This window comes from Hevea brasiliensis, chromosome 8 (genome assembly GCF_030052815.1).
Source record: "Hevea brasiliensis isolate MT/VB/25A 57/8 chromosome 8, ASM3005281v1, whole genome shotgun sequence".
Taxonomy (NCBI): Eukaryota; Viridiplantae; Streptophyta; class Magnoliopsida; order Malpighiales; family Euphorbiaceae; genus Hevea; species Hevea brasiliensis.
Window position 1 is genome coordinate 101,987,809 of NC_079500.1, and position 13,024 is coordinate 102,000,832.

The 13,024-nt window shown below is 27.5% G+C and overlaps 1 protein-coding gene across 1 annotated transcript; it reads right to left on the bottom strand.

Moving 5' to 3' along the window:
• Nucleotides 1-2,916: 2,916 nt before the first annotated feature.
• Nucleotides 2,917-3,941, bottom strand: LOC110671945 (zinc finger protein ZAT5-like). Its single transcript, XM_021834576.2, has one exon. The coding sequence runs from the start codon at nucleotides 3,910-3,912 to the stop codon at nucleotides 2,917-2,919; it is 996 nt and encodes a 331-aa protein (XP_021690268.2). The 5' UTR covers nucleotides 3,913-3,941.
• Nucleotides 3,942-13,024: the final 9,083 nt, after the last annotated feature.

Sequence of the window (13,024 nt, forward strand, 5' to 3'; positions counted from 1 at the left end):
GCTTCATGAAGCTAATTTTATGGCTGATTCTTTAGCAAAACTTGGTTATCTCTGTCTAAGGATCTTGTTGCCTTTCTTTCATTGTCTCGTTTGTTGCTTATTCTATCAAGGAAGGAGCTGCTCCATAGACAACGGCGAAATGGGCTTACTATATTTGTCCTTGTGTAGACTCAAGCTCCCCCTCCAGGCTCTATCTAGACTAATGCTGCACGCCTAGTCCAATCAAATTTTTTTCTCTTTTAATATTAAGTCCAATTATCTAGACTCCAGCTCCCCCTCTTGTATTTGTGTTCTTAACCTATTAAAAAAAAATTAAGTTAGTAAAATTAAAAAGTTAATACCATGATTAAAATTTAATTTATTGAAAAATATTCATTAAAAAAAGATTTTTAAAATTTAAAAATTACTTTTTCAACGTCAATTATTTAGAAGAGAAAAAAAAATATAAAATTTTCATCCCTAATGTCAATTTCTAGTTCCATCATTGTCCATAGGCTAGGACCCTCTTTCTCACTATTTTAATCCATTTATATTAAACTTTTCTTGGCTATTAAGAAAAAATTAATTATAATATTTTAGGCCATATAACTTAAATCACAATTGATCTTATAGTTTAGAAATCTTTTTCTTATAGTTATAAGATTCATCACATCCTATAAGTTATACAATGGCAAGTAAGAATTATACCCTTTAGTTTTACAGCGGCCTATGTTCGATTAGCGCTCAATAGAACAATGATAGAAACAGTATTTTGACTTTCATATACATATTGATTTCATTTGGAATAAATTATTTATAAAAATAAAAAAATTCAATTGGATTTTCATAAAATTATATTTAATTTTTATTTTTTTTAAATAAAACTTTTTAAGTTAAAAATAATTAAATTTTTTATTCCAAATATGAGAATTAATAAAAAAAAAATCAATGAAATTGAATTTTTGAAAAATTTCATATTCCAAACAAGTGGATTTAGACTCTGAGATATTATTTTTTGGTCTTAACAAACCAAAGTTCTCTATGTATACCCATAATAGCTTATAAATACCCATACATTAAATTAAGAAATTTGACCATGTATATATAATATATTAGCTCCCAAAACGCCATTAGTGTACAACTTGCATCTAATATATGCAACTCAAAGAAATTGACCAAACTCTAGAATTAGCACAAACCAATCTCTCTTTCTTAACGTTAGACAGACAGCTATGTATCCTTGTTTAAGAACAGCTAATAATGCTTTAAAAAATGTCATAATATACATGGACGAGGGTTTGGTACAATTAAGGCTAGCTGTTTGTCTTCATTAGTCCCATCTTAGTGGATATCATCGCCAACCTTGTGCGTATACGATGCTTAATTATGCCACAACGTTTTACATGGGTCAACTTGGTATTACAATATCTAATTAATTTGATGGCTAGCAAATTAACCGAATTATATAAATACCCTTTTCCATTTTTTTAAGGGTCAAATAATAATAAGTTCATTACAACTTTAATTTAGTGGTAATAGAATTATTTTCAATAACATAACTTGCCGAGTACTACAGGAAAGACTTGAAAAAGAAATGAAAGAAACCTATATCAAATATATTAATGTTACTATATATATAAGCTACATTTTTTTTTTGGTATAAATCTCAAGAATTAATTAATTAAAGTGAATTGTGTCCTATATATGTAGGTATGTAATGGAGAAAAAAATTTTAAAATACAATTGTTGTGTATATAACAGTTGTATTATACAATTGATTATGGTAAGCTCCATGTAAATTGCATCACAATTAATGATTAGAATGTATCCATTATAAATACAATGGTTGCACTAAATAATTCTTGTAATATAGAGTTTGATGACTAGTTACTGAAAAATAGAATATGATCCAAATTGCTCAATCAAGAACTAATTGTAGTAATTAATTAAATGTAGTCAAATCATTGTATATGCTATGGATATATTCTCATCGTTAATTATGATGAGACTAACTCTTAATGGCCATAATAAAACTGTTATACATATAACAGTTATATTCTAAAATTTTCCTCATATATGAGGTTTAGAAAGCAGTGGTTGTGCTTAAGCTGTGCGGGTGATGAAGCAGTGAATGATTGCAGATAGAGATTGTGATCAGGTTGATTGAGTAGGCTAGTAACTAACCAAAAAGAGAGGTGGACCAAGCCAAGAAAAGAACATAAATAGCTAAATAGGACCTTTTTTGAAAGCAATTTGTTATTTTAAGAGAAAAGAGACAAAAGGGGGATTCATATGGGAAATGCAGAATGAAGATACTTACCGGCTTTCCTTGTGCTTTTATTCTATTCTTGTCACCAAAACATGTGTGTGTGTGTGTGTGTGTGAGAGAGAGAGAGAGAGAGAGAGAGAGAATTCTTGTAATTGAAACAATGACCTAAGCCACAGGCTTTGTTGCTTGTGTTAGTAGTGATCAACACGACCCAAAACTCTCTCTCCCTCTCTCTTTCAAGTGTGCAATGAGAGATTATCTTTTACATTCGGTGGTGTAAATATAATTTTAAAAACATTCATACAGAAGATTAAGGCATTGAATACATTGAATAATTTCAATTCGTGCAACACATTCTCTCTCACACAAAAAGAAGAAGAAAAAAAAACCATAACGAGAGAAAAAGATCCCCATCATGAACTTTTCATGAATTAGAGAGAGTCTTCTTGGGAAACACAAGTAACTGGAGGCAGTTTTTACAAAGAAATCATCAAACTCCATCATACATGTGTAAAATTAATTTGATCAAGATATAAAAGTGGAAAGAATAAAAGAATCTTAATTGTAATTCTTTGAATTTTACAAAAAGAATTTGGAAACAAATTATAAAATCAGTGTTTGATATCAATAAAATAAAAAGAAAAAAGCAAAAAAAAAAAAAACCTTCATTAGTATTGACAATCCACTAAAGCAGGGCCAGAGAAGACAAGAGATGGTTTCTGTTGCTGTTCTGGTTGTTGTTGTTGTTGTTGCTGCTGTTGCTTTTGTTCCTTGGAAGCAAAGGAGAGTATTTCATTTTCTGGGGCTGGAAGATTGAGATCCAAATCCAAGGAAAGTAGGTTTCTTGCTTTCTTGGGTTCCTCTGATTCTTTAGCCATTGGTGCTAATGACAAGGTTGTGCGAGTATTAGCCCCTATTGGTGTCCGATGCCGCCTCATATGGCCGCCCAAGGCTTGGCCGGATGTGAACTCAGCCCCACAAACGGAACACTCATGAATCTTGGTTTTGTTTTGATTGCTGCTGCTATACATACCTCTATTGTTATTATTATTACTCAATTGAAGAGAAAGAGAAGAAACATCCCTGAAGTGTCCATCTTCTTCATCAGAAGATATAGCAAACTGCTTCTTTTCATCGTTCTTAGGCTTCTTGTGACTTGCCCTATGCCCACCCAATGCTTGAAAAGATGGGAATGCTCGGTTACAAGTCTTGCACTCATAAACATAGTATCCGACCTTGCCAGAACCCGGAGAGCCAGTTTCCAAGAATTTTCTACTATTGAATTTGTTGTTGGTGGTGGTGGCAGCAATAGCAGTGACGGCCGGGTTGTAAACTCCGGCAGCATAATTATCGTCTTGCTTTGGTGACGAATCTTTGAAAGTATTATTGATATGGCCTTGAGCAAGGAGAATAAGGCAATTAGCCATGTCTTCTTCCTCTTGGGTGCTATCTTGGAATTCTTGAGAAGTCGTTGGTGACACGTTTGCACAAATCTTTCCATTAACACAAACATCTCCATCTCCATCACCATCAACACCACCACCATCTCCGCTCAAGGAATTAGAGGTTAGATTAGCAAAAGGGATTGGCGATTGAACCCTTTGTCGTTTGGTTCGCTTGCCCTTAACGATGTTGTTGCTGGTGACTTCCTCTTGAGCTTCCATTGTTCCTACACCACCTGAAAATTAGAGAGAGAAAGAGAGAGAAGAGGTAGGGTGTAGGAGGAAGCAAGAGGGTTAGGAATTGGTGTTGTTTATACATATAAAAAATATAAATATAGTGAATGAATAAGGCTCTATGTAAAAAAGGATAGGGCTGGCTGCGAGAGAGAGATAGGTTTTATTTGGGTGACAGTTTTATGGAGTCAAAAGGACACCCAAAGGAACAGTAATTAGTGTGGAGGAGTCTTGGCTTAACATATAATCTAATAGTAGAAGTTATATATAGTAAGGGTTAAAATTTAACTATAGTTGTAAAATGAGGAGAAAAATTAAAAGAGATCAAATAGAAACAAAACCCAAAAACAAACAAATGTAACTGAAAATATGATAATTTTAGAGACAAAGGGGAGTGTGAAAATGGTTGGGAGAGAGATGGAGAAGAGTTTGTTAATTTCACGTCCGTTTCACACTCTCTTTCTCACGCTTTGCCAACTCACTTAAACCATATAAAAATTAAAAACTAAATAAATAAATAAATAAATAAAATACCAACAAATTAACCCAACCCCAATTCCCCACCATTGCTTAGTTCCACCTTATTAGCGTGCTTTGTTTACCACTTTAGTCTCATAATAGATTCTATTTACATAAAATTTCAAATTTGTGTTCTCTTGGATCCTCAATTCAAAAAAATAATAATATCAATAAATTTTAACGCAGTAATATTTAAAATATTAAAATTATTTAAAGAACAGTGAAATTATAAATTCGAGTCATAATCAAAATCAATTATATAAAAAAATATATATATTTATGCTCTTATAGTATATTGCTAAATTAGCATATTCACCACAAATGAGATCTTGTGTAGCTAATTAATTAACTAATTTCCTAAACAAAAAAAGTTAGTTATCACACTATAAAGAATACATGTGTCTAATTAATTTTATTGGTGCAAAGTATAAATTGATAAAATTATATGGCAGTATTTCTCAAAATTTTTATATTGCATATACTTGGATTAATTGAAGGTTTAAGTAAAAGGAGATAGTAATTAAAAAAAAGAATAGCTTACATCTCAAAAAGTGTTTAGAATTTTAGGAAAATTTAATTATTAGATATATTCAGAGTATTAAATTTTAATATTTTTATATTTACATAAATTTTAGTGTTAAAGAGTGAATGTCGTATTTTTGTGAGTGAAACAATACATGTTTTCTGTGTATTGTATAATTTGCTGAATTTTAATTACGCAGTTATTTTAAATTTTTTCCTTGAAGTATAAATTTTTTGGTTATGTAATTTAATTTTGATTGAAATTTAAATTTGAAATATTAGTTGGTGTAAATTTTTATTATTTCAATGAACAACTTGACAAAAACAATATAATTAAAAAAAAAGTAGCCCACAGAACATGAGAGGCATGTTTCCAAGCAGCAGTAGTGGGAGTGAGTGATAAACCAGGAAGAGAAAAGGTGCAGTGAATGAATGAAGGTGCGTGGAAGAGTGAGTGGTGGCAGAGTAGTGTAGCAGTTAACTCTCACACACGTCTTGCTAAAGATAAGGTAAATATTTATATACAAAGAAGAGAAGAAGAAGAAGAAAAAGTGTAGGAGAGAAATTCTGAATGAGAAAGCAAAGCAAAGAAAGACCATTACTTCGCCTCAACGATTCTCTAAATATTAGCTAGCTAGATGGTATATGATTGGCGTGCAAGCCTGTAACCACACGGAATCTGCGCTGCTCCTCTCTCTCTCTCTCTCTCTCTCTCTCTCTTTGCTATACTTCACTTTCCATGTTTGCATGACCTCCCATTTCATGGTTTTCTTGCGGCCTTCTCGCTACTCTACCCATGTATATATTCTCCCCCATTACTTGTTGCCTATCTTCACATTTACTACTCCCCCATTTTCACTCATTTAGTTGTAGTATGTATTGTGAATTCTCTTACTTGAAGAATGCGAATGACTATCAGTAAAATTTATGTGTTAAATTTGGGGTTAATCGTTTAAATTAATTTAGCTTGATTTTCACTTATGTTTTTTTTATTATTATTTTTTTTTTATGGATGTGGGCTCTAAATTTATAGGTTTACTAATCACTTCACTGCTTGCAATTGTTCATTCACTATGAATTAGGAGTGAACATTCGGTTTAAACCGAACCGAACTGAATCAAATCATAAAACTAAATTATATATTTTAGAAACTGAACCGAATCGAAATGGATGACAAATCAAATCGAATAAAACCGTTCTATTTCGGTTTTGTGCGATTCAAATCGATCAATTTTATTTTTTATTAATTTTTTAATTTAAACTTGATTTTTAAATTATTTTGCCTGATTTTGACCTTAGTTTAAACCTAAAAACTATTAATCAATAAAATTAAATAATTTATATATATATAATTACATATAATTCATAAATTCTCCATAAAAATAAATTAATTCAAAAATCAATAAAAGTATTTAGTTCGATTCTGTTTAACTATATTTTTCTCTTCAAAATCGAATCAAATTAAATAGAATTATCTAAAAAATCAAACTAAATCACAGAATTAAAACTGTTCAGTTCGATTTATTCAGTTTGACCCGAATAATGCTCACCCCTACTATGAATTACTCTAATTCAAGAGTGTCGATAACTGTAATCAAGGCTAATGTGTTAAGCTTGAAATTCGCTTTGGCTTTAATCAATTTGGTTTAGTTTACCGTTACTTGTTAACGGTGTGGATGGTTTTACTGTTGGTTGATGAATTAAATATTTCGTAATATGATCAGCTGATATCAGTATTATATTAAATTTATATTTGTGGTTCGATTAAAGATAAATAATATGTGTCAGAACTAAAAAAAAAAACTAAATTCGCAAGAAAGGATTAATAGTTAAATATTAATGATGACTAACAATATTGGTAGCCGAAAATTTTAACTTTCAGGGTTATATTTATAATTTCAAATCACTTAACTAATATAGTTTTGTTTAATTAAGTGAGTCAAATCTATCTATAAGTAAAAAATTATAAGTAAATTAACGTTTAATTTTACTTATAAGTTAAAAAATTATTTAAAACAAGTTAGACGTTATAGGTAACAGTAAGTAAGATACTATTACCTATAACTTATTTATTTATTTTAAAATTATTATTTGATTAAGTAAAATATTGTATTATTTTAATAATTTTGAAAAAAATTAACATTATCTTTATTTTAATAATCACATCATTTTAATAAATTAAATTTTTTTAAATATCTTTTAATAAAACATTAAAATTATTTAAAATATAATTTTAAATAATTTTATCAAATAATTAACTATTTATTTTTATATTAATATATAAATTAAAAATACATTTTAAATAAAAAACTAAAAGCAAATAATCAGGCTACATACTCCTAATAAGAGTTGAGGCATATGTATGTTATATAGTTCATGCTTCTAAATTATCACTCACTACACCATCCATATATTAAATGATACTGTAGCCACAGCAATTAATATATTAATTAGGTATTAAAAATTTGATAAGTATCTTTGTGAAAGCTACATGATGATATGCATTATTATTATTATTATTATTATTATTATTATTATTATTATTATTATTATTTGATTCAAATCATAGAGTTAATGTGCCATGGACCCATTCTCATATTCTCCAATCACTATAATGAGTTAATGCTTAATATATAGTTATGTCTTATCTGTTATTTATACTTTATTTTTCATCATTTTCTTATTTAAGTGCATTATCCCACTTACTGACAAGCTATCAGAGCAGTCCAAATTTAGAATATATCAAGAACCTGCTTCTAACAATTTTTATTTTTATCTTAATTCGAGTTTCCGCTATCCACCTGTAATTTATCCAGTTAGATAATTTAATTTTAATTTATCTCATAATTTATTTTAATTTATATAAAATTTAAAATATCTTATAAAATATTAACTTAATAATCTATATGATTCGGCATGAATCTGATATGCGTGAGTGAATTAATTCGATTAAATCAAATTTTAAGTTAAAAATTAAATTAATTTTTGAAAAAAAAATAACATATATTCATTATTCAAAGTTTTTTAATAGAATGATTTGATGAGTAATTTATATTAACTCACAATTTATATTGATGAAATTACTAAGAAAAGGGAGATGGGGTCTTCTTCATTGAGTATTCCCAAATCCAATAGATTAAAGAAGTTTCAAAATATCTCTTTGAAAGGCATGTAAATCCTTTTAATTTTTTTTTTTCATAAAAGATAAACCTATAATTTCAAAATAAGAAGCTTTTTTCTTTATTTTTCTTCCAATAGAAACAAAATTTGGAGTCAACTCTTGCCTTTTGTATGATGATAATCATGTAAAGTTTGGTTCATTATGCTTAATGACTTGCAAATCCTTTTCTAATCTAATTTATACTGTGAAGATATTGAGGATCTATTATTTATTTCCCATGCATAATATAATTAATTAGCCATGACATGAAGCATATGATAAAAGAATGGAAATAATTTTTATCTAGACCGATCGATTATAAATTTAAAACATAATTTATATAGTAGAACTCATATATAATATAGGTAAAAATAGAAATGATAAAGGGTAGATCGAGGACAGGGATCACTCTCTTGCCCCGCCACATAGGAGTATAAGATAAGGCAGGGACTTTCCTATGAAAGAGCGAGTGAAGCGTGTTTTTCCACAGAAAATTTTTATTTTTTTTTTATTTTAGTAATATAAATTAATTTATTTATTAAAAATAAATTTGAAGCTAGAAATTTAAGTTTTAAACATAATTTTAAATAATGTATTTATATTTTTTCTAAAATTATAATATTTAAATACATAAATTTATAAAAATAAAATATTTTTAATAAAAAATAATATATTATTTTGCAAATGCAGATTATGGATATTTAAAGCAGAGATAAAAATTTTCTTGTCTTCACTCCACACAATATTAAAATTAAGACAAATTAAGAAAAATTAATTAAATTCAAAATCGAATTAGATTCCAAAATAATCGTCATCTCTAAATAAAATCTATATATTTATGTTTCACATCCATGATCCGTAAGCCAAAGGATAATGGGTAGATTAAGGAGAGCAAGTTCTTGGCGTGAACAAGTACCATTGATGGGTTGTGTGAGGCACGTCATCAAACCAAATTAACAATCAAACACACACCATTATTTTGCCAAGCAAAGGATCTCTTAATTATGCCTTGCCTTCTCTCTCCCACAAGTGGATTTTTCATCAAATTTTAATAAAAATGATGAGTTTAAAATTTATATAAATAAAGAGCTAACTTGGAAGAGAAAGAAAGCTAGCTATGTAGTTAGTGTGCCTGTGGGGATAACCCACTCCATAATATCATAAAGTTTATACTGGTATTATACTATACTTTTTGTACTTCACAAGGTATCCACTGATAGAGAGAGAAAAGTAGCTTATGAGCCACTCAACTGCAACATGCTTGTTTAATTTGTTACAATTAAGCAACCCATAAACCCCATATAATAATAATAATAATAATAATAATAACAATAATAATAATAAGTGAGGACCGTATCTATCAAATTATGCTTCAACTCTTTTTTTTTTTTTTTTTAAGTTAACCATTTCAAATTATATATATTGTTTACCATTAATTAAACTAGTAATTTAATTTAAATTTTTTACAATGCATTAAAAATTATTCCAATATTATTCAATTAAAATTCATTAATGATTAATATATATATATATATATATATATATATAAACTGAACCTAAAAATTGCTTCACTAGAATGTGCTACATAATTTAATAAAAAATCATCACATGGCATAGCCTTTTTTTTATTTTTATATTTTATATAAAAAAATTAACTTATCATATTCAACATCATCTTTTTATTTAATTTTTTTTAAATTTTATAATATAGTCATTTAAAATAATAATTATCTAAAATTTCTTTTACCACATCTTTTAAGAATTTTAAAATTTTTAAGTTTACAATTTAAGGTATTGTAAAACCCTGTTGATCATAGCACATCATATTTTATATCTCTAAAAATAATAGTTTTTTAATTAAATTCTTTAGTTAAATTAGAAAAGGGGTGAACTCCTTTATATATATATATATATATATATATATATATATATATATATATATATATATAATTTTTTTTTCACTAGAAAATTATTTATAAAATTTAAACATTTTTTTTAATAACAATTCATATATTTTTAAAATCTAAGAATTTTAATAATAATACTTTAAAAATCGTCACATCACATATTTATTTATTTTTTTACTTTATTACCCCTTTTATTGGTATATGTCTACTAATTTAAAAATAATAATAACAGATAATTTATTATTCAACTTATTTCAAAATTTAAAATTAAATGATTATATTTTTATATTTTTTATCAAATACAAAATTATATCAGTTGCTATTAAAAACATTATATATCAGTTGCTATTTTCCCAAAGCTTAGGCAAAACAGGCCAAAAAGAAGGAGAAGGGGAACCATTTATATGTATGCCATACATCACCACACCTTTATAAAGATAAATATTTAGAGAAATACAAACTACCCCTTTGGATCAGTTTGGAGAAATAACATGAGTTACCACTCAATAGTTAATTGAGAAACACTAAGACCATGTTTGATTCAATTGTATAATAAAATTCATTTTATTTGCAAATAAATTACATGATAGAATTCTTTTACAAATGAATTTTTTTGTTTGATATATTTTATATTAAATATGAAATTCATTTTAAATAAAATGAATTATGTGTTTAGTATGAATAAAAATTCAATTCAAAATATTATTTTTCAAAAAATACCCTTTATATCTATTTTCGTCCGAGTCTATATCTGTGTATGTGCCTATATATCTATGGTATGTTTGTATCTATATGTGTCTATCTTTATTTGCGTTTATTTCATATCTAAGTATATGTCTATTTGTATTTGTGCTTGTGTTCATGTCTGTATTTATGTCTATGTCTATTTGCATTTATGCCAATATCTAGATGTGTCTGAGTCTATGTCTGTATCTATATCTATATCTCTTCATATGTCTGTGTGTGTTTGTCATATAGAAAAAAAAGAAGAGGGTGGGAATAAGATAAAATAAAATGATATATAATAAGATATGATAATTTTATTACTTAAAATATATAATTTTATTACTTAAAATATATATGATTTGATTTGGAAATTCATTTGTAAATTCTATTAACTGATAGAATTCGATTTAGTTATTATAATAAATTTTATAGAATTGGTTGTTAAAAATTTCAAATAAATTTTCATTTAAGTTAAATATTTAAATATTAAATTTATAAATAAATTGTACAAAATTTTATGGAATTCATTTGTACCAAACATAAAAATGATAATTCATTTTTTTTATTAAGAATTTAATCGCTAAACACTAATTAAAAATTGAGTTTAAAAATAGAAAATATGTAGTATTATACACCTTAATATGTTTAGCCATTATAACCAACTTCACTTAATAAAAGTGATAATTCAACTTTTTTTTTATTAAGAATTGAATCGCTAAAGCACTAATTAGAAATTGAGTTTAAAAATAGGATATGAAATATGTAGTATTTGACACCTTAATATGTTTAGCCATTACAACCAACTTTCACTTAACTAATTTATTTTATTTGAAGTTTTTCAATCAAATTCATCCCTAATACTATTCATGCAAACAAACATTATACTCATCAATCAACAAGCACAGATACATGTTAGAATTCCAAGTCAATTAGAATTAGGAAATTTAATTAGCTTTAAATTAAAAAAATTTTAGTTGAAAATTTAAAAAAAAAAATCATGCTGGTGTAGGTTTTCACTAGAGTCCAAGATCGAGTTGAACTTGATAAACGTGGCCTATAAAAGGATGCAAACTTGAGGCCATATTATGAGAGTTGAGTGGACAACATGTGCTAAGTGCAATGAAAAAGTGGAGAATTGCAATTTAGTCCATCGAATTGTGAGTATTGTTTGAGCGCCGTGTGAGGTAATTTGTGAGTGATTTTGAGGGTGAGATAAATAATTAGTATGTGTAATTATTTTTCCTTTGATTGATGAATTTGTTGGTGAAGTAAGCTTACACCGAACCACATTAAATTTTATATTTTTTAATTTGTGTAAGTGTAATTTTCACAACAAGTGATATATGGTTAGATTTGTAACTCAAAATCATAGTTGTACTTGGAGAGAGATATTTTCCTAATTTGAGTAAAAAAAATATATTCTTAGATAGAGGAATATTTTCTATATAGAGTATAACTTTTATTTTAATGTTATTCCTAAATTGAATGAGACTCTTAATTAGATTAGAATTGAGGAAATTAATATTATAAATAGAAGAATGGTGAAAAGGCTATTTAATATTTAGCTCATGAAGTAAGGCTGTTGCCCATTGTAAAAAGGGTTTTTGCCAATTACTAAGGATTTAGTTTTGTCCACCGATGAAGGGCTATTGCCCATTGCAGTCCTATGGTGGGAGAGAGGTTTTAGCCTAAGGTTGTAATCCCATGGGAGGAAAGAGACTTTGGCATAAAGTGGAAAAGAGCATAGTCCAAGAGAAATGAACTATTATCCATTATAGTTGAAGATACCCTTTATAGTGTATTAGGTAGTTAAAGTAGTAAATATATTGAATTATGTATAGAGAAAAATAAGAGGGATTAACTAATATTATTACTATTAGCAATTTGATGTGAAGGTTCTCTTGGGTATAATTTGATTGATAGGTAGTATAGTTTGAGATTGTAATGGATGATTTATTATTATTGATAGTAAAAAATGACATGCCTATAGATATAACTCTATGTGGAGAGGGTGAATCACATAAATATTGGTGTTTTGTGTATTTATTTTATTTCTTTTTTAGTTTACATGCTTTTGTCATGCACAACAATTAGTATCAGAGCATGGAGATGATCTTGGCGAGTTTAGTTGAAAGTGGAGCTGCTGCGACATGTAGAAAGTTGCACATGCAACAATGGTGATGGTGGAGAGTTGAAATTAAGGTAGAGCTCTTGAAGCGAAATCAAGATGGTTAATGACATAAAGATTTTCAAAAAAAAAGTAAGT

Excerpts from the sequence above, each read along its gene's own strand:
- LOC110671945 (XM_021834576.2), bottom strand. The coding sequence starts at position 3,912 with ATGGAAGCTCAAGAGGAAGTCACCAGCAACAACATCGTTAAGGGCAAG.